This window comes from Lathamus discolor, chromosome 5, assembly GCF_037157495.1.
Source record: "Lathamus discolor isolate bLatDis1 chromosome 5, bLatDis1.hap1, whole genome shotgun sequence".
NCBI lineage: Eukaryota > Metazoa > Chordata > Aves > Psittaciformes > Psittacidae > Lathamus > Lathamus discolor.
This window is the reverse complement of record NC_088888.1, coordinates 14888901-14915624: the sequence shown is the minus strand read 5'-3', so window position 1 is coordinate 14915624 and position 26724 is coordinate 14888901. Positions and strand designations below refer to the sequence as shown.

At 39.1% G+C, this 26724-nt stretch overlaps 1 protein-coding gene across 2 annotated transcripts in view; it reads left to right on the top strand.

Moving 5' to 3' along the window:
* The window catches only part of SPATA17 (spermatogenesis associated 17), a 132415-nt gene that overhangs the window by 90138 nt on the left and 15553 nt on the right, over positions 1-26724 (top strand). Inside the window, exon 10 of one of the 2 annotated variants that reach the window (XM_065679867.1) lies at positions 12359-12423. The exons of the other annotated variant lie outside the window; for it this stretch is intronic. Within the exon in view, the coding sequence (XP_065535939.1) occupies positions 12359-12403 (45 nt within the window). The 3' untranslated portion in view covers positions 12404-12423. Of the gene's footprint in view, positions 1-12358; positions 12424-26724 lie in introns of those variants that run through there. 2 annotated transcript variants of the gene reach the window in all.

Genomic DNA, 26724 nt, shown 5'->3' with positions numbered 1-26724 from the left:
ATATGTCTCTTTATGTTACTTTTTACTACTGCTTTTTTTTATGTGATTCTTTTGTCCTCCTACAGATGTGCAGAAAGCCTCTGTGAGAAGTCTATTTCTATGAATACTTTCTGAGCTAGGAGTCACAAATTTCACATCTGCAGGTTTTCAGCTATCAGCTGATGTGAAAAAGTTTTACTGCTGTTACATACCAGAGTAAAAACTCTTTCAATTCCTTTACAGTAGGTTACGAGTGCAGGCACCTGGATGTACTGTTGTTACTTACTGGAGTTTTTCATTTTCAAGCTTTGAAAAGTTTATTCTTCTGCATGGCAATGAGACATTAACTCTGGGAATTGAGAAACAGGCACTTCAGTGGCTGCGTCTCCCTGATAAGATTTAATCTGATCAAGTGCATCAGAGTGCTTTACTTGTTCCTGGAAGGGATTGAACATGAGAAACTCGTGCAAAACTGTTGATGAATAAAGATGCCACAGTAATTTTTATATGTGAGAGCTATCTATTTGATTGCTTCAGCTTTAAGGTAGTTCATCACAGTAATTCACCATGTTGCCTCTTTAACTTCATACCACAGTTTCCCATCAGTCCGATTAGAATCAGCAATTCCTTTATCAGATTAATCTTTCTTTCTCATTCTTCCTTTCAGTATCTCTGACCCCAGGACAAAACAAAGCCAGCCATGCAGCCTGTACTGTGCTGACAGTGGTGCTTGTAGCTAAGGGTCTGGAGCACAGATGGAGGTTAAAACCAACACTTCTGATTCTAATTCTTTGATCCATACACACTTGTCTGCCTCTTAAACAACAAAACTTTCCTGTTTCTAAGCAGACAGCTACTTGCAGAAATCTTATACTAGAGCAGGTCTGATCATTTAATTAGACAAATAACACCCACAAAATGAATAGAGTAGCACCCACAGTACCTGCCAGGTTTGGGGTTATTTTGAAAATTGTATTTCTTAGGGAATCCAATGCTTTACTTAAACTCAAGTTCACATAGAATGTATATCATTCGTTGGCTTATCACATCCAAACTCTTTTGTGTGGCCACACTGTAATCCCAGAAATGTTTAATTTCTCATTAAGTACATTCAGCACTTATTCAGGACATTCATACAAACCATTTGAGAATTATTCTAGTAGGGCCTTTATCAATTCTTCCAGTATGTAAAGACTTATTATTTTCATTAATCTCTTAAAGTGCATATCAACACATGCAGGGAGTTAACAGAGGCTTAGCTTGAGAACAGTTTTAAATATAAAAGCATATCAATCTCTGAAAGTTTAGATGGATCTTGACTTCTTTTTTAGTTTCAAATCCCATGTAGGTGCTGCACAGCCCAGGAACCTTTGCAAACATGGACTAGAGAACCTGCTTTTCAGTTTTTCTACATATGGATGAGGCTGCTTGATTGACAGAGAAAACTCCCTGTATTAAGAGGAACAGCTAGTAATAATTTAAGAATCTAGTCTTGGGCACCTTAGGCATGTCGGACTCCTTTGATTGCAAAAGCTCGTAATACCTAATATCTTACAGGTGACACAAGTAGGTTTTACGAAGAGGAATTGGACATAATGAACTAATCAGAAATAATTCAGAAGCGAGTGCTAGCAGCTCTGCAGTATACATGAAAGGAGAGCAAAGATAAATTGTAGCCCTTGGGGTGGACGTGATTTCTGTGGCCCTGGGATGTATCACCACTTCCATTGCATAGCCCTCTGCATCAACCAAGTGAACACGTCTGTCTGGCAAGGAACATTTTTGTTTGTGCTCATATTTAAAGCAAAATGTTTGCCTGTAGCAAACTTACTTACAGTTTTTATCTAAAGCCAGTTAAAGCTAAGATTTTGATATTTTTATTCACTGCAATAATATAGTGAACAAGGCAGTAAGAATTTTGATCATGTCATTATGTTACCAATCAGTATAAACACTAAGTGATTGTGTGATTTTACTCATGTTTTTCTTTCTAATGGATATAGTTTGCCATATCAATTTGAATTATAAAATTACTTTTGTAATACATTTGAGTAATGTATTTTTAATATTCCATTTACTGTAGGTTTCCTTATTAATGAAACTGCTGGTTTACAACATTCTAGTACTGAATGGTGTTTAGTTCAGTGAAGATTTTTCTGGCTTATACAGGATGTTGTAATCTGTTCTCATGCTACAGAACCTTAACACGTAGAATGCAGATAGAGGCACTGGGAAAGGAACACTGAAAATGTGGAACGGACTCATGGATATTGATGAGTCTGCAAGATCTGTAGCCTCTTAGAAATGTAGTCAACTGTGACATTCAGCAAACTGCTCACAACAGTATCTAAAAATCAAAAGGAATCACTGTGATGCCAGAGAAATGGACAAACATAAGAAGCTGTGTATCAGTCTTAGGACAAAGAAGTGCAATGACTCTGATTGCCCCACTCAGTTGACCAAATGTGAATAGTAAAACATATATAGCCAAATCACACCCAAGCAACCTGGTTGCTGTTTTCCACATTAACAAAATACGGCCTCAGCGTGCAGCGAGACATGCCTGATCCTTGCTTTTTAGCCACAGAAACACAAATATTTTTTGTGATTTGGACTGATTCAGTCCATGTGTTCAAAGGAAAAAGATATGCTGCTGGACGGTTTCATGCTGTATGGCTGAAGAGGCTCACCAGATACCTTTAGGAAGCTGCACTTAGAGGGAAGAACGTGTCATACCAGCTCACTAACAGAGTATTTCTAATACATATGTCTACATTTGTCTAATGTATAAAAAGCCTGGAATTTAATATTTGATGTCCATAGATATCTTAGCAATTTGTATAGATCATAGATGTTGAGTCAGATAATAATGTAATTCATTTCTAAATCAGAGACGCTCGCCTACATGCCAGGTGCTAAGGATTCAAAGCTTCTGTGCTGATGACCAATGATCTTCTGGTTTTACCACCACTGGGGATCACAGCACTCAGAAAAAGGATGCAGGCAAAGTCCTTAAGATGGAGCAGCAATGTGCTAAAAGTTGCTCACAACATCTCACATCACGAAGAGTTTCAGGGATATTAGAAATGTCTGTTAACATCTTTTCATACCAAATCTGTTTCAGTGGATTGAGGATCTTACAGTGTTGCTGCCCAATAGTTTTGTTTGAGTCGTACATAGCTGATGTTGTAAATGCAGAAAATCTCTTAATTTGGGTAATTTTAAGAACTGCCTTCTGGGCTGATCCAAGATGTTCTCCTCAGTTGTCAGAGAAAACATTTAGCTTGTAATGCCCTCTAGAGGCAGAATTGCTATAGTAGTGTTGACTACAGATTTATGCTGTGCTTTTCTGGTTCAACTGTGATGATAAGCTTTCAAGAAATGGCTTGCTTTTTTTTTCTTTCTATTTTATTTTTAATAAGCCACATTTCATATTACTATAGGATCAGAGGTCTAGAACCATTACAGGCTCTACAACTGATTTAGATGGCTCATTGTGGACCTTGTACTGAAGTTGTCTCCAGCTAAGATGTGACCAACAATGCAAAACAAAATGGTGATGCTGGTAAACAATAATGGAGTTTGACATGCCAATACTTAACATTGGATAAGACTCTCAAAGCATCAAAATTAAAAAGTATTTCTAACAGGTTACTGTTATTCCAAAGGATGTGCTTGCAGCATGCTTTTTGTCAATCTGTGGTCATCTGATGAATTTAGATATTCAGCATAGTTGAGTTTGTTAGAAAGATACGGAGCTGGCTCCTGTGGGCTCCTATACTCAGAATAGCAAAGACTGAGAAGCAGAGGATGTGTATAACTCCTTAATTTTAAAATCTGGATTACCCCATATTAAAACAGAAGCTCCAACCACAAAGGAGTCATATCCGCAGAATTTGAGAGAAACAGAATTTGAGCCTTGAAGCTTTTATTTGCCTTAGGTTCATTTGTGAAACTTGTGTGTGTGTGTATTTTCTTTCCCAAGTTTCCAGAAGTTTCTGGTAGGCCTGGAAAGATGTCAGCGAAGAAGCTCAGGCAATGCAAAGCAGGCTTGGCTTCCTGTTCTTCCATCTTTTAATAGTTCAGCTCATTAATGAGACAATCATCTGGCTGCTGGCACAATCAGATGCAGTCACTTATCAGTACATTGAGTTCAGTTTATAGTACTCCGATTCATATTCATGATCAGAGGATGCAGTGGAGCAATTCATTAGTGCACTGCTGCATTAAGCAATCACTGCCAAAATGTGGCATATTGAGAGTTTGTATTAAACTGCTTCCCTTGAAAACCTTTTGGTTAAGAAATACCGTAGTGCAGAAATCTGTAGAGATAAATCACTCAGGCACTTCAAGAAAAACATTGAGACTCCACATATATAATATCTAGTTAAAAAAACTCCATTCACTGGTGCTATTGTGTGTGTGACACTATTGCATCCTCAAATGCAAGTTTAGACTATTGGAACAGCTAATAACATGCATAAACTAGATTAGAATTATTCCAAACTGAACCCTCTTTCTTACTGTTTGTTACTTTGTGCTGTCTAATGAGAGTTAAGGTTGGTTTCGTTTTGGACGAAGATACTCAGCAATGCCAAAACCCCAACCTTCTACGTTCTGTATGTCTACTCATGGTACAAATAATACATTTGCAATTGCAGCCTATACAAGCTCAACTCACAGCAATTCTGCTTTTAAAAAGAGACAGAGTTTTTAAATTAGAAAGACATGCTTCTTCCTGAGTACTATTGTGAAAAGAAGGTGAGGCCAGGCTTAGTTATCTTCTCACCTTTAGCCTTTAAGTTTGTAGCATGGTTTCAGTGACTCCTTGTCCACATGCTTCATTTGATTGCACCTTCTAATTTTCTACTGATAGCCATTCTTCCGGTTTATCATCTCTTCTTCAGATTTCTAAACATCTGAGTGAGCAACTCAGTGGTAAGAGGTGTGAATAAGGAAAGAAAGAAAAAAGAGAGAGGAAGAGAAAGGAAGAAAGAAAGAGCTGTAAATTTGTGATCACTTGTACATAAGCAAAATAGGTGGTAAACTTTCTTTTAATGTGGCCTTAATGTAACTCCTTTCCCTTGACTAGGATTGTTCTTGTTTCTTCTAACTGGTATTTAGACCAAAATCTGGGCCAGTGAATCACAGCTAAAAGGAGAAACTGCATAGTATATAAAAATAGAAAACAGACAGCCCATACTTTATGTTTTTTGCAGCAATAATAATCTCATACATGCTTAGTACTTTTGAATAAGAGTGCAATCACCTGTGTTTCAGGCACTGACCAGACAGCCTCTGACATGGGTCTCTCATTAGAGAGAATTCAATTCAGGAGACATTTACTGGCTTCATTTTTCCTATTTTCCAGAACAGTGGGCCAGGTAGGTGAGATTCCCATGTACCTGATAAGGAATCTTTAACCTCTTGGTTTTGTTTCTGTGCTTGCTCTTTACTTTTTTCCTGCCACTTGTTCCATTTCCCCTACAACATAGGATACCCCTGGATTATACTAATAATGGCATAAAAAAACCTTGAGAGGAACTAGTTAAAAATCATCTGGGATTAAAAACCTTTAATCTCTAAGAACTTTGTGTCTCTAAGATTTCTTTCCCTCTCAAGCTTCTGTATCTCCTCCACTAGAAAGAGTTGCCATCTGCAGATGGTTTGCCATCAATCTTTTGCTCTAGACAGCAGGGCAAATGGAGTATGCTGAAGCAGGCAGTGTGGCTTTTAAACAACATCTAAACATTTCTTTGGAACAGAAAGGTCTTTCTAAATTCTTCACAGCCCCCTGGGCACATGTATGACATTGCCATAAACAGAAACATTTTGGTCTGGCTGAGCAGTTTATATCTTAATCTCAGTCAGAACATATAGATGCATTTAATGAAAACTGCATGTGCTACAATTTAGATTCCTAAATCCTCCTTAGTCCAGATGATTGCTTCAGCTATTCATGTTGCTAAGCTCTGTTTCCAAAGTCATTTACAATCAATAAAATCAGCTACAACTCCACTGAAGTACATAATTGTTCCAATATTAAACTAGATACAGAAGAGCACTATATTTTGTATATTTAAAAACCAGTCCAGCTCTCTGCCCATCACATTTTTGTGGGGATCTGTTGTGCTGATAAACACTGTTATGGTATCACATGGAGGATCAAGTGCCCTATTTAGAACAGAGACCCTTCTGTGCTTCTACTGCTGCACAAATCTAAAGGAAAAAGAGATTAATTACAAAAGGAAAAGACAGTACAAGAAGTTTAGGAATGGGAAGAATAATAGAAACAATCTTACCCACAAAATCTAGCCAGTGGCATATATTGCAAATATCTGGAACATTTTATCCAGGCTTCAAACAGGAAAAAGAAAGAACTATTCTAGGCAAGGGCAGGAGTCACTCTCTGCTTTATGCAAGTCAGTAATGGTAATCACTCAGCCCACAGCGTGGTGACTTGAAGACACATCTCTGTGGTAAGGAGTGAAGTGGAAATTCACTGTTGCCCCTGCAAAGGCAGTTCTGACTGAGTCAGGTTTTCACAGAGATGCTTGGTACAACAGTTCCTGCAGCTTGTTAGTCATTTGTAGTCTAATGACAGTTGAAGAGGATGACCGTGACAGACAGCTGTGTCTGTAAGCATCAAGAGAGAGCTTATGTTTGACCTAGTTCTGGAAATGATTAACACATGATTTAGCTCTCATTCATTTCTATTCATGGTCATGTATCTCACTGCTGTTGCTGAACACCAAGAATCAGGAAGGGGTTTTGGTGACTATACTTTACACATAGACAATCAAATGCTGAGATTGGACCATTTACAATTAAAAACAAATATGGCGCTTGTTAAAAAATAAGAATATTTGCTCTCGTTGCTCTGAAGTATTTATTTCCATTTCACCACCAACATATTCTAGTAATGTGAAAATAGTGGTGGTGTATTTCATGACTTGTAAAGTATATCCATCTGCTTATTTAATTCTTCACAACTACTACACATTGAGATGAAATCACTTCTGTTATAACAAGTGTAACAACAGACTTCAAGATGCTTGAAAGATTTCCAAGTGTAGGTGTCGCTTTTAGTATTATATGTTTACAGTGAAGACTGCAGGGTTCCTCCTCCAGTGTAATCATGGGTAAAAGGACAAGGTGCTTCTGCTGCATTAATATTTAACCCACTTACAACTCTTTAATGATAACAAAGAGAAAAATTACAGGTCTATGGCCAGCTGGGAACTTCACAGTACTGCAACATTTCCACATGCATGCGCTCAGGAATCCATAGCTTTGGGAGATATAGCATCTGGATTTGTTGCTCAGGAGCATCCTGTTGGGTCACCTCGTCTGGACTGGGAGAGGGTCACCACTGGCTGGAAAGGTTTCTGGCAGGTTTACACATACTCAAGGCAATGAGTCCCATGATGCAAACGTAGCCCTTCCACAGGAAGTTTTAAGAAGCTATGAATGAGGACAGGCACCTGTGAGGACTACCAGTTTATTGGAGTTTTCAAAGCATTACAATGTTTGTAAATCTCTCCCACGATATTATCTTCTGGATCCCCAGCTGTGAAGTGTGTAAAACCTGGCACTTTCAGGTATCTCTGTTGCTGTCTCCTATCATTTTCTTCCTCTTGTCTGGCTCTTCTTCAGCAATGTTTGTTCCAAACATCAGCAGGTTTTGATAGGACATGCTCACCTCTCACTGGTCTTTGCTTCCACTCTTCACACATCTGACTGATACAGACAAACTCATAAAGGTGATCCGATGCAGAAGACTGTAAAAGGCATTCTACCTGAAGGCATTCAAGCTAGGAAAAGGTGTTCCATAGCTTTTTTTAGGAGCAGATAAAGAACTGTCAAAAAAGGAAGGGTAGTTTATCCAGAGCTGGTTGTCTTAACATGGATAAAAGAATTGTTCTGACAATTTTAGCAATTAAGAAAATTGAAACTTGTGTTTCAGTCTTGTAAATATTTACTGCTGTAATAGTGTTATTCACATATTTTCCCCAAAGTCCAGCAGCTTGCCTGAATTAATAATTTATATTTTTAAATGATGTTTCATGTCCATTTGGGACAAAAATAACATCTGTGCAAATGATTCTTGAGATTTCTTCTTTCTGAGGAATCTCAGATTCTATTACAGATATGAAAAGCTCATATAAACAGATGAAATTTGAAAGACTCAGATTTTATCCTCATTAAGTGTACATAAAGATAGACTCATCTTTAGAGATGAGAGATGATGATTCACTGTGAGCAAGTCACTACTAACCTTCCACTGAGCTTGAAAACTAGTAGCTTGCCCCAGTTTTTACACTGATAAAAGGAGTCTGGCCATGCTGTTTTCTCAATATATGTTGATAAACTGGCTCTTCACAGCAAGAACAAATTTAACTGTTACATCTGTTACTCAGATTGTTGCATAGAGTTAGCTAATCTATTAAAACATTAAGTTTTTTATTACTATCTAAAAGTTAGAAGCAAGGACCAGGAGTCTTGGCACTTTCTATGCAGAACTTGTAAGTGAATAATCTTAGAAACAGCTGAGTCACCTTCTCTAACAAAAGAAAGAAATTAAAGAGGTCAAAATTATGTTAAAAGAATTCAAATTTTTATAAACAGTAAAATTTCCTTTACAAGACAGGTTTAAAATTCACATAAATGCTCTCCTGGTCATGTCCTGAGTAGACAATGACAGTGATTTTAAAGTATTTGTCCTAATCCAAACCTGAACATACCTGGGGTTTAAAAGCACTTACAAGTAACTAAAAAGCAGCGTGAAAATGCGTAGCTTGAAACACACTGACAGGATAGGACTATAGGGATCATTCACTAAGTTTCTTCATCTCTCTTCAGTTCTTCTCAACTTCTGTACATGTAATTTTGTACTCTAAAATATAGATGGAAGTCAGTTTTTACTCTAAAATACATGCAACAGTGTAGATAGAGCCCCATATTTCAATAAGCATTAGAAATTTATCTGCCAGATAGCAGATGCAGCTTTGCGCAATAGGCAGTGCAGTGGTTTAATTCAGCAAGAAACGATGCAGGTGTGTTTTCCTCTTTGGGATTGAGACTGTGAAGCTGAGGGGGGAAATAAATTACCAGTTGAGGAGAGGAGTAAGTCAGAAGAAGGATGGGGATTAACCCTGCTCAGGGTTTCATCTGTGGGCTTGACTTAGCTGGCTGCCTTGATTTGCTGAGCTATTCAGAAGCTTTTTGCTACCACTTTCTTTGAGGTGCTCCTGGAACTTCAGAGGTAGGAGGTATATGTTTTATGGTTCTCACTCATAAAGGCTTTGATGGGTTGCTGAAAGTGGTAAAGTTGGATGTTTTTATTTTTTTTTTAGTTTTGACAGAATTTACTTTAGAAAATACACCAAAAATGATGTTATAGAAAGTGAAAAGTTATTTCTATGTTTTCAACTGGAATTGGAAGCTGAAAATAATCTATTAATCCTAGTGATGACCCTTCTGATAATGAAGCTTGTGTGTGTTTGTTACTCAGTGAAGTTTTTTCTAAGACAGGCACAATCTGTACTTTAATGTGTCAAAGAAAACTATCATGTTGATTTTTTCCAAAATAGAAAATGACACTATTGGTGCCCAAATAATCCAAATCTTCATTTAGAGACCTGAAGTGGAACTGAGCAGGGAAGAGCAAAGTGTGGAGCAGGGAGTTTTCGTGTGCATCTCTCTCTGTTCCATCAAAACTGATAGCAGGGAGCCTCAAGAAAAGAGCTAATCTTCCCTTGGTCACAATTTATATCTTTTCTCAAAAAAAAAAAAAAAAAGAACAAGCAGGAAAAGTAGTGATGCATGTCTGATATTGATGGAAAGCAAGTATGTACCTCGTCCATTGAAAACATTGATCAAGGCCACTTTGCTCTTTTTTTAATGATGGCTCCATAAATCTGCCAGTATCAATGAAAGTCACTGTTATCTACTTGAGGTTCTAAATGGCTACAGTAAAGAAGCTAAGTCGTAGCTAATGGCTCTTGCATCCAGGAGACAAATTGTCATGCTTATCTCTTTTGAAACTTTCCTACTGCTTTTTGTTTGTTTGTTTGCTTTTAAATACATGAAGAAAACCAGGACACATTAAAAAGAATGAAAAAAATCCACATACCCATGGTAATATTTAATGAAGCAGTTTTAATGTACAAAAAAACTTTGAACATCTTTAGTTTTGTAGATTTCATTCAAGGAAGATGAGAACCCAATAGGACGTGGCACTTCTGTGCATGCAGTCTATTGACTATGGCAAATTAATTTGAATAAAAAAGGTCTGGAAAAGTGATATTCCTGTTAAATATCAATGTACAGTTTGCAGTTCAGGGTCAAATCAGAAGTAGGATTTAAATTCAATAGGAATAAAACCTTACAAATTGTTCTGTTCAAAATGCTATGGAAAATGTTCTGTTCACCCTGAATTTCATCCAGTGATAGACATAACTCTATAACTGAGCAAAAAATTTATATGGACAGTAATTCATGGGATCTTTTTAATGTCACGTAAACCAGAACAGAAAGATGGGAATTAGCCTAAAATGATTAAACAGGCATCTGTTGCCTACTAAGTGATTGGGTGTGACTGCTCCATACCTTCTTAATGTCTCCTTTCAGGGATAGAATGAGGGCAGAGGCTAAGAGAAAGCTTGTGCTATAGCTGGAACAGAACAGAAAATCATAGAATCATAGAATAGTTGGGGTTAGAAAGGACCATAAGATCATCTAGTTCCAATCCCCCTGCCATGGGCAGAGACACCTCACACTAAACCATGTCACCCAAGGCTCTGTCCAACCTGGCCTTGAACACCACCAGCAATGGAGCATTCACAATTTCTCTGGGCAATGCATTCCAGTGCCTCACCACCCTAACAGGAAAGAATTTCCTCCTTATATCCAATCTAAACTTCCCCTGTTTAAGTTTTAACCCATTACCCCTTGTCCTGTTACTACAGTCCCTAATGAAGAGTCCCTCCCCAGCATCCCTATAGGCCCCCTTCAGATACTGGAAGGCTGCTATGAGGTCTCCACGCAGCCTTCTCTTCTTCAGTCTGAACAGCCCCAACTTTCTCAGCCTGTCTTCATACTGGAGGTGCTCCAGTCCCCTGATCATCCTTGTGGCCCTCCTCTGGACTTGTTAAAGGGTGAGCCTCACCCTGGGAGAACCACCTGCTTGATCATGGTGTCTCCCCTGCCAGGTAAGTATCACGGGCTTCAACCACAGTGTTGCTCCAAATGCAGAGTAAGAGAAGATGACTGGGAAATCTAGTCCTCTGTATTTATGGTCATCTTAAAAAGTCACCTTGCATACATACATACGTATATATATATGTGTGTGTGTGTGTGTGTCTCTCTATCTATCTATCTATCTATCTATAAATAAAACCGCAGCTGAGGAAGCAGCACAACTCCCAAAATCCCCATTTGCAAAACACACTGTACTTTGTTTAGCAAACCAAGGCATTTGATTTGCTCGTTTAATAAAGTCAGGGAGGTGCCAGACACCATATGTGGGGTGCTAAGGGGATATCAATGAAAGAATGAACAAGCAGACTAAACTCCTCATTCTAGCTCACAAACTGCACCTAAGTATGTGGGCATGGTCTGCACTGCCATGCTGTCTGCCAGCAGCACAGTTCCATACCTTCCAGTATTATGCCTTTGTGGGGACTCCTCAGCCAGGGGAAGCTGAGGAACCATTCTTGGGAACCCGAGTGTAAAACAGCGGTTACCTTTTCCATATTTTATGCTAAATATGTTCAGGATTGAGGTGTATCCTCAGTGGAAGACCACACTTCTCACAATGGGAAGCAATAAACCTTTCTCCGAAGATGTGTTGAGAACAGTTTGAAATGGAAATTTGCTTAGTTTTTGCATCAAGAATATCAAAAGGGTTTCTCTAGACAGATCTGACTCTATTTCAGCTATCTTGGCAATGAAATCCCTCCTTAGCCTTACCCCAACCCGCATTCCTGTGTAATATGTGTATGAATCTCAGAAACAGATGGAGAATGCTTTTACCCAAAATCTAATCCTAGTGAGATAGAGAGGCCAGATGGTCTCACTTTCCAAATGAAAACTTTCAGAGAGTCTTTAAACTAAGCAAAGATTTTATTAACATTGATGGCTGGATATGGTGTAATACACAGAGAAGATTAATTGGAAACCCTAATTAAACGTAACAGTGTAAAAAATCGGAGCACTGTTTGGCATCAAACAGCTTTCTAAGGTTCTTGCTGAAACCTGGAGTCTTCAGCATGGCTGAGCTGCAAAGCAAACAACAGGAAAGCAGAAACAATGGGATTTACTAAAAGGTGCCAAACTCAATTCTACATGCAATCATTTTGTGTATTTTTTCTTACAGAATCATACGAAAGAGGGCCGAAAGGAACCTTTAGAGGTCGTCTAGTTCATCCCCCTACCCCAAGGCAAGATCAACTATACCTAAATCATTCCTGACAGATGTTTGTCTAACCTGTTCTTATAAAGCTCCAATCATAGCGATTCCAAAACATCCCTAGGCAATCTATTCCTGTGTTTAACTATCCTTGTTGTTTGAAAGTTTTTTTCCTAATGTTTAACTCTGAATCGCCATTGCTCCAGTTTAAGCTTCTTTTTTGTGTTCTGTTGAACAAGGACATGGAGAAAAGTTTGGGGATTTTTGCCAGGTGCCTTTTACAAATGGGAAGATCAATCCTGTTTCCTGGCTATTAATGTCTTAGACCAATCAATCCCATTTCTTTCATTTTCTTCCCATTTAGACTTCTGATCACTTGGTTTCCTTTATTAGGACTACATCTATCTCAAAGGTGGCATCAGAAACTGACCATTGTAGCTGCATCCTTAGTTGTGCTCAGCTGAACAAGAGGACTGTGTTATGGACAACATTCCTGTTATGTGTCTTGCTAGGAGCTTTCCATCTTTTCTAAGTTTTTACTTTGATTTATGCTAAATTCATGTTCCTTTCTTACAGAACTCTCACCTAGCCACACGTTTTCAGCTCGATTTTAATAGAAGTTGACTGAATATACCAAAGAAGGGATTTGTTTGCTGTTTTTACTGCAGACAGTTGCAGAAAAAGAGTACTTGTTTACATGAAGACATTATCATGTCCCTCAAGCAAATAAAGTGAAAGAGTCAGTTTTCTTCAGCCTGTTAAGGGAACACATATCTGGAAGTAATGTTTTAATTCTCAGACATATGGAGTGGGGAGCTTCAGGATACAAGTGTCACACATCGCTTCTCCCTTTAAATTCTGTGCTTGTATCTCTGGCTCGCAGCAAGAATTCTTGTTGATCATGGGCAGTAATCAAGAAAACATCACCATGTTTTCACAAAACCCTGACCTCTGGGCTGTTACTTAGTTGATTACTTGACAGTGCAACCCCACAAGGTTGTACCATCTTACTAAAACCAGTTTGGATCTTCAAAAGGTGGACAGCATACTTAGGTAAAGCAACTGCATCTGGCCAGTGGCATAGAGAATGACTTTCAGCAGCCTCCTCCTGATCATGCCTCCTGAAGTGTGCTCCTTCTCTAGCTCCCACGGAGAATGCTGCACTAAGGTGCAGTAGAGAGGCGCAGGAAGAGGCATCTGGACCCCAACTGTTCTGAAGTTTTGCTGAGACAAACACATGTTTATAGTGCACAGAGAAGGGAACAGATGTGCAGGTTCAAGGGATTTTATCACCCCAAATGCTACAGTCACAGCTAAAGAAGTAAAAATATATGCGGTTGTGGGTATAGCAACGATGGCAAGGACTAATGCTCAGAGGGAGGAGAGGACAACTTACCACAGGAGCAGGGCATTAATTATAGACTGCCCTGAATAGTGACAGCACCCAAACTGCCTCTCGTAACAAGGTTCCTCTTTTGTAGTTCACCAGCATCAGTTGCATACCACCCTTTCCCACCACCAGTGTGCAGCACATATGGCTACCTTGCAAGAGGCAGACAAATCAAGATCCTTGACTCAATCCTTACAAGAGTCAAACAAATAAGTTCATTTTAATTAGTATCTTCTGCTTAAGTAAGGGATGTATCATGTTCATCAATCAGCTTCTGTGCATGTGGATTGGTCTCAGCCACTCTGCTCGTTCAAACTCCAAACAGTTGCAGTTCTTGTGCTGTAGACAAGAGGCTGGTTAGCTTGACTTTGGGTAGCTTGGGACAGAACTGTATCCCTGATCATTAAAGAGAAGTTTTATGCCACAGATATGGCAGTGGTAGATCTAGAATGACTCTCTGCTGTCGTGCACTGAAAGATTGATGCAAAAACCTAATGTGAAGAGAAAGCTTAGTGCTAAGAGGGTGAAAAGCATAGTTGCAGATTAAAAGCTTTCAGTTTATGCCTATAAACCTCTTTTAGCTTCCCGATTTTTAAAGAAAATTTTCTTCTGGAGTCACTACTGTTTTGCACTGGTGTCTTTCAGCCCTTTGGAAGAAATGCCTACGAAGGTACAAATCTAACACATGAACAGTACAATGATAAACAAAGGTGATATGGACAGAGTATAACTTTGCTCGCCAGAATGGACATGTGAATCTATACTAGAGTATACCCATCCGAAAGTGCTGGATCCAGCTAGCCTGGGGTTGGCTTCAGATCAATTCATGGTGCCACACAGTGAGATAATATGTATATAAATACATATGATCGCATTGCCTTTTCTTACAGTTAATGATCAAAAAGGGGACATCTGTTATCACCAGTCCAAAATCCATGTATTTCATTTATTTCCATTGAGTTTTTGGGAGTCATCCTATGTTTGGCTACTCTAATTCTTCAGTATTTAAAGAATTGTAATAGTTTGTACATTCTTCAAGCTATTTCCTTTTGATCCATCTGGGGTATCTCTTTGGTCAAACTTTAGACAATGAAAATGTTAAATATTCATCCTAGAACTTGGGCCTACTCCTTGCTGCACATACAAATCTTTTGCAATCAACAATTAGGCAGTATTAACAAATAGCAAGATGTTAGGAATCCTTTTCTAAGTTGCATCATCACTAAAAGCCTACCTTTAAACATAAACTTTGTTCTCCTGTTTTTCTTCATGTTAACACTCTAGTCTTAACATGTACAGATTTTGTTATTTAAAATGTAACCAAGAAATGGTCACTTTCACTCTTTACTGTTAAGATTCTAATATGTGGAAGGAACTATACAGGATCTATAGTCTCAGCTGAAAAAAAAAAAAAAAAGGTTATATATGTTATTTTTTCTAATCAATAGGCTCTTTCTAGTAACAGACAGCACTGTAGGAATTACTGATGGTGCAGAACATTATCAGGTGCACACAGCATGATGCCTGCACTGTTTCCACAATGTAATTTTTAAAGGAACTCCAGTAAACTAAACCATTCTGATGCACCACTAGATAAAAATATGGAACAAATACAATAATCTAGGAGAAATGTTGCCTCTAGCACAAATGACTGGATCTCATTAATATCCATGCAGTTATCTGCAGACCACAAAAAATGCATCTCAATGTATTGGCTAGCACAGATACCTCTATGCAGTAATGCATTTAGGTTGTATAGATATACACAGACTATTTTCTGTTTAAATTAACCTGTGTTCGGTTCTTAAGGTTATGTTTTTCTTTCTTGTGTGTTCATATCTAATCTGAGGGTGAGCCTTATTTTCAGCATCTGTTTTAGTAGCAGATTTGTGGTGATCCTCAGCAGAAAAAATTACTGCTTTGAATATTTTCACTATTACGCCATGCTTGTAGAGCAAACTCCCAGTGCAAGTTAACCTTTTTTCAGTACTGGGAGAAGGCTGGGTAACATCTTAAGTGAGTAGATAAGCACAAGACAGTCAAACTTGTAGGATAGACATGTACCATGTATGTCAGAGACATTTGTGTGATAAATTACACGGACCATGTAGTAAAATGCAGTTTGTGCTTTTGACTGCCTCATTACCCTCTGCTTACTAATTCATCTCAACTGGAGCCACTCTAGTGTTTAAAAGGATCTGATCAACACCAAATAACTCCCTTGAAAAACCAAACCAAAACCAGCCTGCCACTATGCCTAAAGCAGGTTTATTTAACCATAGAAGGTTGCTGGATAGCTAACAACCTTCAGTTAACCAATTTCATGTGATTTTAAAGGGCCATAAATGGCAAAAAAGAGTGTAGCAACATATGGAAAGGCCTTAATACAGCTCTTAACAGAGATCTTGCTGCCCCTGAAAATGATTCGCATGGTGGAACTGAGAGGTGAGGTCAGGTTCCCAGCACAGCCCAAGACTAGTACCTGGATTAGCTGGATCCTTCTTCTGGGAAGGAAAGAAGAACAACAGGCTTTCTAACACTAATTAGGATTGTATTTAAAAACTCATTATTGCACTGTTTCTTTCCCTTGAAGAAAGCAAAACAATGCCCTCATCTTCACTGAACATGGTATTAGCACCTCAGAATCGCACAGCTTTGGAGCCCAGACTTAATTATAACCAGGTTAGGATCAGGCACTAGATCAGGGTTATAAATCTGAGCGATAACCTTCTGGAGAGAAGAGACTCTCAGCTTTCCAACAGAAACAGGGTTTTGTGTCTATATTTGGAAGGTCCTGAGAGAACAAACTTTAGCCTCAGTGTAAATGAAGTACAGAGAAAGTAACTCAGGTATGGTTAGTCTCTTTTTCTGTTTGTGCCCTGGTTCACAACTGGAGATCCCGAGCATGCAGTGGTAGTGACACCACCACTCACAACAGCAGCAAAAGTGAAAGTAGCTTTGGGTCAGGCCCTGAATTGCTATAGCTGGTGGCTGGTCTTTAGGGAGGAACTTCACCTGAGCTTCAGCTCAGGTCCCTCCTGCTTCCTTCTCTCTGCTCACTTCTTAATTTCATCAAGTTCAGCAGTGCTGACAAACTGGCTCCAGAGCTCACCCTGACACCAAGGACATGTCTAGATGTACTGTAGCTACTCCAAAAAATGTGCATGTCCATAAGACAAAAGGTGAACATAGGCCAGTGTCTAATAGGGGAACTGTCTTTCCTGAAATATGCCTATACCAGCAGCATGTTGCCCTTTGGACCACTGAGGTCTGCTCATAGAGGAAGCTGCTGTATAAAGCAGACGGAGACTTTATGTGGATGGGGAGAGGATCTAAGGATTAGACTATAAGTGTTCAACTGAAGTGAGGTTGTTTGGCTTACTAACCCTGTTTGTCTGGCAAGACCTAGGGAAATACTACAAATTAGACAAGTAATCAATAGGATTTCCAGGAGAACAACATAGAATAGAAACATCAAACTCATTTAATTGGTTTGCTGGAAAGTTTCCCTCTGTTTCAAGTTACAAAAATGCTTGTTATAGTTTTGTAAAAGATATTCTTAATTTGATTGATTGTTTTTTTCTGAAAAGATAAAGCATCATTATTACATTTGCATGCAAACTAACAGAGAGTAAGAAAGAATTATTATATTTCCAGAGTCAATACTTGGAAGGTTAGTAGCACTTTGTTGGAATAAAGTTTGGAAGGTCTGAAGACACATAGTAAAAGATTGGCTAAACAACATACAGGAGGATGAGCTAATGGTTTGCAATGAACCGTAGAGTGGATGAACCAGAAGGAATGAAAAATTAGAGAAAGGCACAGGAAAGTGCAGCAGGAGCTAATGGTATGAAAATAAATACAAAACGTAGGCTGAGCACATCAGGAAAAAAGTTCTTCTTGAAAAAAACTATTAGATGGCCAAACAGGCTCCCAAAGGTAGGCTGGAATTGCTGAATTTCTCTAAAATAGTTAAAATGAATCTATATACAGTAGAAGAGACCATAGCAAAAGATTAATGTCAGAATTTGTGACAAGGAAGAGGTCTCAACCTACAGTCACCTGGTTTCATCTCTTCACTGCAGTGTCCTGAGACCGCAGTGGAAGCTGTATGACCATGTGCCAGTATGTACTGTCCCAGAATCTTCTTCCACGTACAGACTTGAGCATCCAACTATTTTCAGTACATATGGGTATGATTCTGACATGCTTTATTGACTAATTTGAAAAGCTCTTGAGTAGATTGTCCAATTCTTTCCTGATTGTCCAATTCTTTCCCAATTTTATTGCTCAAAAACAATATAGCTGGACAATAGTGATCCTGCTTGGGGAATTCAGGTTTTATGTGCCTAGTTTGATTTCTCCTTCTACTGTGAAGGTAGAAAGATGCAAGTTTGAACTGATATGTTAGAATGCTTATGGGCATCTGATGACTGGCCATTTTCATATCTGCCAACATGATTTTAATACTTCCTAATTATTGAATCTTTAATACCACTACGGGTTTGATATTGGGTTATTTAATCATCTAATACAGTGATGGAATCAGTCTGGAAGTGACTGTAATTCTTTATTCTAGCTCCTAATGTTCCCTATTGCAGTCTGTGAACAGTTGTACAGTTTATCATCAAAGGATTGGAGAATTATTGTATGTCTTTTTCTTATTGAAAAAAAGAATCAAGATGCAATAAATCAGTCAGGAGACTTACCTTTTAAAAAGAAAACCAGTAACTATCATAAAAAGATTTTATTTCATAAACACATTTATGGCAAAATCACCCTTATTTTCAGGTAGTAATACTTGATCTAATATTGACCATGTTGTTATTAGACTGGATCTAATAGTACCTCACCAGTTTTAGGGAGTTGTCTGACTGGTGTTATGAATTCTGTTGTAGTTTGAAAATAGAAACATCCTCAACATATTTGCACCTAAGTATTGTTATCATTTACATTTCTTATTCAGGAAGAATCTTTTTATAGAGACCGGTGATTATCCTTCAACTTAAAAATTATTATCCCTTACCTTTATGGAACCTAACGTACATCAGAAATGAACCTGACACCACTCTGCTCTTGAATGATCTTACTCAATTATTTTAAGAATGAAGTCTATCACTAGAAAAATTATAAATGATGAAGTTCTCCCCCTGCCAGGTTTACTTTGATTCTGTGCAAATTTGCCCGAATGAAAAGATTACATATTTCAAGTAATCAGGTGGGGGTGGGGGGGGGGAAGTACATTGGGGTTTTTTTAAATTAAAATATTTCTTTTGATGAAGGGATTAGTCTAAGTTTGCACACTCAGTGTAATTAGTGCATATGGTCCAGCTGTGAAGAAATAGCTGAGGACTTCTAACTTATTATTAATTAGGTTCATTAAAATGCAAGTAAGAGAACGATGCCTAGATAAACAATACCTTATGTCATAAAGTCATTACTTGACAAGAGCTAGTCTTGCTAACAGAAGTCATTACTGATATTTTATAGGAGCTTTTTTTTTTACCTAGACTCCATGGGTGCCAGTTAACTACTTTTGACTGACATCAAGGACAGACATGCAAAGCTGTAAGGAGCCAGCCGTACAGCGCAGCAATTCTTTTCACATCACTTCAAAATATGTCTGGCTGAGGTCAAAGGTTGACAACCAAATGACAGGCCTTCTTCAATTGCTGTGGTGTCACAGCAGGAGTGTGTCAGGGAAATTTTCCTGGGCCCCTCTGTGAATTTTTACATGTTCACATTTCTTTCCTTGTCTTGTACGTGGGACAGGATTGGCAGATTTGTGATTAACAACTCAGAAGGAGAAGTGTAGATGCCATCCCAGGTTGAGAGCTTGTGGTAGCTGCAGCTAACAATCAAAAGGTTCTCCTTCCACATTAGCACAATACAAGAGACTAGCATTTTATTCGTGTTCATTTGTATTTAGAAAAGGGATGTGAGATTATCGAGAGTGTTAGCTGTGTACCTTGGTAGGACTCGCTGCATTTCTCGCCATCAGCACATCAGCATATCTCCCAGCGATATTAGTGCAATGAAAATTGTCCTCTAGGCAAAGAAATAAAGATCTTGCTATTAAATACCAATAAACCAGGCAGCAAACTGCTTTCAGAGTTTTATATGCGTTTCCCTTTCTTTGAAATCTATGCCTGCTCACTTACAAGTAACTCTACTGATATAGCCTCTGCTCTAAATGCATCAAAAGCTGCTATTGACAGGTGCTGAAATGAGGGTCTACCTCTAACACAGGGTCAATTGATAAGTGCCTGACCTAGACTTTTGACTGACATGAAGAGCTGTCAAGCAAGGTGCATCATTGTAAGCAGTGAGTAAGCACTGAATAGGTCTGAGTCAATGCTATGTTTGGTAAAATAACTTGTGATAGAAAGAAGAGGTGAGAACCAGCTTGCTAGAAAGGAAGAGTGAAAGGAATGTAATATTACTTGGATTTGGACAATTAAAGATTGCTATAATAAAGACTTCCCTTTGTCTGTTTACCATCCCCTTGAATGATAGAATTGTAGAATAGTTAGGGTTGGAAAGGACCTTAAGATTGACCAGTTCCAACCCCCTGCCATGGATCATTCTATCTGGTGAAAAAATCTGAGAACCACTGCAGATGGCAAAGTACTTTTGCTGCATCTGTGCCATCCTTGCTCCCCATACTCATCAAGCTTAAATTTTGCCAAAAAATAGGTAAGTTTGGGAACTTGGAACTTTTTCAATACATCTTTAACCATGTATTACACCTCTTACTTATCAAGCATATCCATGGCTGGATGTAGAAAAAAGGTGTTTCACTGCTGGAAATTATATATGATATGGAACTGTAGGCAAGTACAGAAATAACTGGGACATAGGTAGAACTACATCTCCAGATATATATCTGCTATTGAAATCTAACATTACAATCCCAAGAGTCTGAAACTTCTAAAAGATGTGTCCTACAAGTGGGCAGTCAGCATTCACATGTGAATCTACTTCTCTTCATTGCTGTAAGAAAAGATACCCATGTCCTGATTTAGCAGATACAGGAATACACATGAGGAAAAGTCTTAATCTGATCCACTGTATTTGTGTGTCTTCTTTCCACTCTAGCTTTAATACATACTCCCATTGTTTTCAGGGTAAAAGTAAGATATTAAGTATGTCAAAACAATTATGATGTTGTCTAATGCACCCAGTAGACCACATGTAGAATACTCCATCTTGTGTTGAGGGCCCTCAGCACAAGACCCCATAACCTGTGAACCAGTGTCTTGGATGGAGAACCTGGACTCTTGCTATGTGTATGAAACAAAAGACCAAAAACTGGGGGGAAACACTGGGTCTTAACACATGCGCAAAAGAAAATGGAGCCTCACAGGCTGCTATTGTATTCATCACCAACCACCTGACCTGAAGATGTAATGAGTGGCTAACTCTGCTGTGGCAGCTGGGACTTTGTTTCCTTATACCAATATACACAGACACATGTTCATATGTACATAGCCCGCTTGTTGCGACAGAGCAAATAATTTCCATTGGAAAAATAGGTAATTTGAATTATCTGTAATCTGCCAGGTTCTTGAAAATATTAATTGCTGAAAGCAGTCCCTCTGAGATTAGTTCTTGCTGCACAGCTAAACCTTTGTATTCATAAAGAGTCAAATGTGAGCATCTAATAGTAAACTCAGAGTGAATTTAGTTTTCATGTCTGTTATAGAGTCCAGTTGCGAGTGTTATTTTTTATAGACAAAAAATCTGCTTTCTGAGAATATTTCACAATATTCACTCAAAATAAGTTGCTTTCATATATAAATTCATAAACTTATTTGAGCAAATATGCACACAAATCAAGTTAAATATATATTTAAATGCCTTTTTTTCTAAGTATTTTAAATCCTTATTTAAGCGCAGTGTTTTTATACTGTTGTAATTCTTCTACATGTATCTTCAAGCTGTCCAAATACTCTATCACTGGAGAATGATTAAGATAAAGAAACTGCTGTGAAAAGCCAATTTCCTTGCAAACTTTATAAGTACTTGTAGATTATAATATATACAAAATATATAAATCACGTATGTGCAAAGAATAACAGTGAAACCCGCAGAACCAGTGATCATCTACAGAGCAACAAGAGCTCGGAAGACTTGAATCTCAGCTTGTTGTGCATCTATGCTAGCAGTGCTTTTGGAACTACTTCAGCAAACATCTTCCTCTCTACTTTAGGTGATTGGAAATACGAAGTGGAGATGGGCACTGCAGTACAACAGCTGTGGTGACTCCTGACTGAGTAAAGTCTGGAGTAATTTAAAAAGGAATGTGTAAACTACGTGATGGGAGGTTAGAGCAGGCTTGTCAGAAACTGCCATGACACAGATTAAAGTACTGCCCAGCCGCACTTCTGAGCTAGCTGCTGACATCTGGGTAAGGCTGGCAAGAAGCTAAACCACACTTGTATTTTATCCCTGTGTTTTCACTGATGCAGAGTGGTCCTATCTGTCACATGAATGGGGGCAAATGTGCGGGCTGGGGAGGTGTGCTGTGTGTCAGGTACCTCCCTGGTTTGCGGGGCTCTTGCAGCAGGCAGGAGATGTCTTGCCCTCCATTTCAATGCTGTGAGCATCCTCCGTGACCTTCCCTCTCCCTTCCCAGCACACGCTGACACATCCAGCCGAAATCTGCGTCTCGCATCACCTCAGGATGCTCCTGGCTAATTTCATTATTTTGGAGAGAAAATGCAAATGAAGGCAGACAGCTGGTGCTTTCCTCATGGCGAGGAGTGATGGAGGGGCCCAAGGCCTACCTCATCAGAGGCGCTTGTACCCGTCTGCTCAGACAGGCCCTGGCGGGAGGAAAGCGGGGAGGCTGCGGGAGCAGCGGGAACAGATGGCAGGGAAGGTGGGAAGATGGAGAAGCAAGAGGGGCTGAAGTCGTTCGGAGGAAGAGGTAGTGTCAGTTACCCGTGGGCTGATGCAGCTTTACAGGACAGTTCTGCATCTCTCAGCCTCCCCTGCTTCGCAGGGGTTTTTAATTTGCTGGGGATGTGAAAGACGGTCGCTGGTTAGGTATTGAACAGCATCCTGAAATTCAGGGTGGTTTAGAGTCTGCTCAAACTACTTTAAGCCTGCAAGGACCACAGTTTGCTGTTAACACTGGCCAATTGGCTGCCAGCCGCTCCTAAAAACAGCATAATTCCAACTCCAGTAGTTCTGGAGATTGTTTTTTAAATTGCCTTCCAAGAATAGAGCAAAGAAGTAAAAAAAAAAATCCCCCTTAATGCACAAGAGAGGGAGAGATTTTTAATCAATTTCTCCAATTATTCAGAGAAGAAGGAAGGGAAAACAAAATCATGCCTGTAAAAAATCTGTCAAGGTGTGCTCTGATAAAGCACCTTTACAAAAGGTCTGCAGGAATAATGCCACTGAGCACAAACCACCCAGCGTTTCTGACCAGCCTGTGAGAATGCATCTAATGGAATTGTTTTCTGACATCTAAAAAGTTAACAAGACCAGGGGCAGCTTAGTTGGTGGTGGTTGTTCTAGTTCTTATCATCATCATTATTATTGTTGTTATTATTATTGAAGTGGTTTATGGAGAAATCTGAAATCTCCTTTCATTTGACATGCATGCAGGCAAATAGCAAATGCAGAACTGTTTAATACATTAATTGGAGAGGTAGGTGCTTTCAAGGGAGCAGATCTCTCTGGCTCCTCCCCCACGTGGTGTAAGTAGGTCTTTTTAACAGAAAGAGTAAAATAAAAGGATTTGAATATGTTAAGGTTTTCAAGCTTTAAGCAGGAGTTAGAAAAGGCAACAAAACTATTATCTTACATGTATATAGCCCTGTCCTCTGAAATATTTTATTAGTTTAGCATGGTTTCACATCTGTTAAAAGCAAAAATAAACCCCCCTCTATATTTGCAACAGTTCTCTTAAATCCCTCTGTTTAATAATTATTCAGATCTGGCTAGAAATTGTAAGAATATATTTATTATAAAAGGGAGTCTCTGATCTGTAAGTAAGCAGAAGATGAGTATTATCACTGAAGCAGATTCATAGACTGTAGAGGAGATGACTGATGCTCTGCAAACAGACCTAATAGTAGCTGTCTGGCAACACAACTAATAACAGAGGATTCGAGAGACTTGTTTCCCTGTACATTTTAGATACAGATCTGAAGTCAAACTGTTATGGTAAATCTTGTGGTCATCTGTTCAGAAACATGCAAGCAAATCCAAGTTGTAGGTACAGGGTGCAAAAAGCTGTTGAGTGGTGTTGCTGGGGAAATCTCCTACTTCTTCCCTCACTCTTCCTCACCCCTCACTAGCATCCATACAAAGCCACCTTTCCATTCACCTAATTTGTATTACTTGTCCATCTCTCCTGTATGAGGAGACAGACAATGTTCTGGGCTACATGCCTCCTCTGCTTCTCTAAGTTTCTTCTATGTCTTTTCACACGAGGTTGTCTAGTAGCTTCCCACCCTTCCTTCCTTTTGCCTGCCAGCACTGACAGGCGCAACAGCTCCTCTTTGGGATGCTGCCTGAACTGTTTTTTTCCCTCAGGTGCTGTGTGATCCATGTATGAGGCAGGCTTCTCCCATTCCTCTCCAAATTTTCCACTGCGTCTTTATTTTCAAACAAGGCTGCAGATACTAAAGTCTGTCCCATATTGTCCAAAAAGAAGTAGTGGACTCTGTGATTTCCCTTCACAAGTGCTTAATGCTAGGTTAAATTTACTATGAAGACAAAAAAACACAAACTTTGTTGCATCTTTTCACACATGACTTCCTATCCAGACCTGCTTGCTTCCTCCCACTTGCTGTTGTCAGTTGTTCCAGTGCATATCTTGGGCATTATCTTCAAAACAGCCTAGGCAGAAGCCTGTGTCTAAGCCTTGGAGATATTTATTGCGTAACGTCTCCATGTTATAGATTTTCGTATCAATCTATATAAAGATAACTCTTGGATGGTATGTGCTCACTTCACGTCCTGATTATTACAACATCATTTTCTCTGTTGCATCTGATTCATCACTTATGCTCACTTCCAGAATCTCTCTGGAAATTATCCATCATCTCCTGATAAGTAGAAAGCTGATTCCTGCATCTGATCAGTTTGGACTGCTATCTTTTGTTACACACTCATATTTCACTGTCTTTATACTTCTCATTAACAGCAACAACAGAAGCACCATGAATACATTTTGGATGTCTGTGCACCTTAAGCTCGCATATGGATTAAGGATGCCTCATTTCTTAGGCAGTATTTCCCTTTCGCTTTGTCTGTATCCACATCTTGTCACTACTTCCCATGTTGAGATTGTGCAAAATTTGGGATCAGACTCGCTTTTAATCCATGTGTTATGCAGTAGAGCAACTCTTACATAAAACCAGCTCCTGTGAGCTGTGGTAATACGAAAAAAAAAGAGTAACATCAAAAGGTGAGCTCAGAGAACTACATAATTACTCAGGCATCTGCTTGCTGATAGAAGAAAGATGTAGGAAATCAGTCTAGTCTTCTAGGTGAGTTCTTCACCTGTCCTACTGATTCCTCCTTTTACATGAAACAATTACCGGTCTCTCTGTGAAAACGAGTGGGATTTTCCAGCTCCGGAATTAGGATATGCATCAGAATAAATGTCATCCTTGAGTCAGCTTTCAAGGATCAGTTAGGAATTTCAGTCTGATCTGCTCTACGTTTCCAGCTGTGCAAATAACACACGTGACCATTCTGACAGATTTCCATTGCTTCTTGTTCTGGAGATAGCTGTTAACAAACCCTCTGTATCTCTACATAGCCCTGCTTTGTAAGATGTCGGATGATACGGGGCACTGAAGATTACAGCTCCCTAAGGAATTGTGAATTTTATTTTTTCTTTTAATTCAAAAAAAGACTTCAGAGTAAGAAAAATATTTTCCCTTTAAATGCTCTTGTTGAGGAATAGTGTCAAAGTCACACTTGATAATCAATCAGGTTTTTATTGATTACACAAACAAATTATCTGTTAACATCCCAAAGATACATAGCAGCTTGCTTTTTTTTTTCAGAGACACTGTGTTTAGCCATCAGCACTTACAAAAGCAGCAGCACAGACATGTCAAGTTCAACATGTTTTCGTTCTGTGTTACCGAGCTCAGCAGTTAGACTGTTCATTAATTTTCCCTTCCCCTCAATGTGCCGTCTGTGCACCTTATTTATATTCACCTGAAGAGGCACACCTGCAGTGGCACCAGCTTCACATTACTGCTGCTGGACTCCGTGGTGTAGTAACTTTTAAGGTTATCTCTGCTGTAGAGCTCTTTCTGTCTAACCCTTGCTTGCTTAGTAAATGTCTGTAACCCACACTGCCTACGCAGTCAGCTCATTTGCCTCGCTACGATTTGTATGAGGAATGGCTGAGGGAACTGGGGGGGGGGGGGGGTAGTCTGGAGAAGAGAAGGCTCAGGAGGGAACTTATCATACCTTCTCTTGAATCACAGAGCTGTGGATATTTGATTTCAAACGATGTTTCTTGTAGCACCCTCTCCCCCCCTCCATGTGGAGTCCATGATAACCTAAAACGTATGACAAAGGCAGTGCTAAACATGCTATGTTGATCCTGCAAAGAGCCTTCTGTTTTGAAGATAGAGAGGAAAAGAAACTAATACAGCCATCAGCTCTTGTTCTGTCTTTTTGGAGTGCCGGGAGAAATCATGGGCTATGTAAAGGTAGTCCTCTTCCTTCAGCTGAATCCAAGGTTCAAGCTTTTGACATATATATGCACCTATATGCAATAGGAATGCATAAATGACAGGCTTTATTCCTGGTAACACACTGGGATGCACAAGAAAATGCACAATATACTTTATAGCCCTAGAAGGGCTATCTGGAAGATACAGTCTTAATGCATTACATGTGAATCCACTATTTGTTAGACTATTAGGTACTCTGAGGTGTACAAGGTTGTTCTCAACTT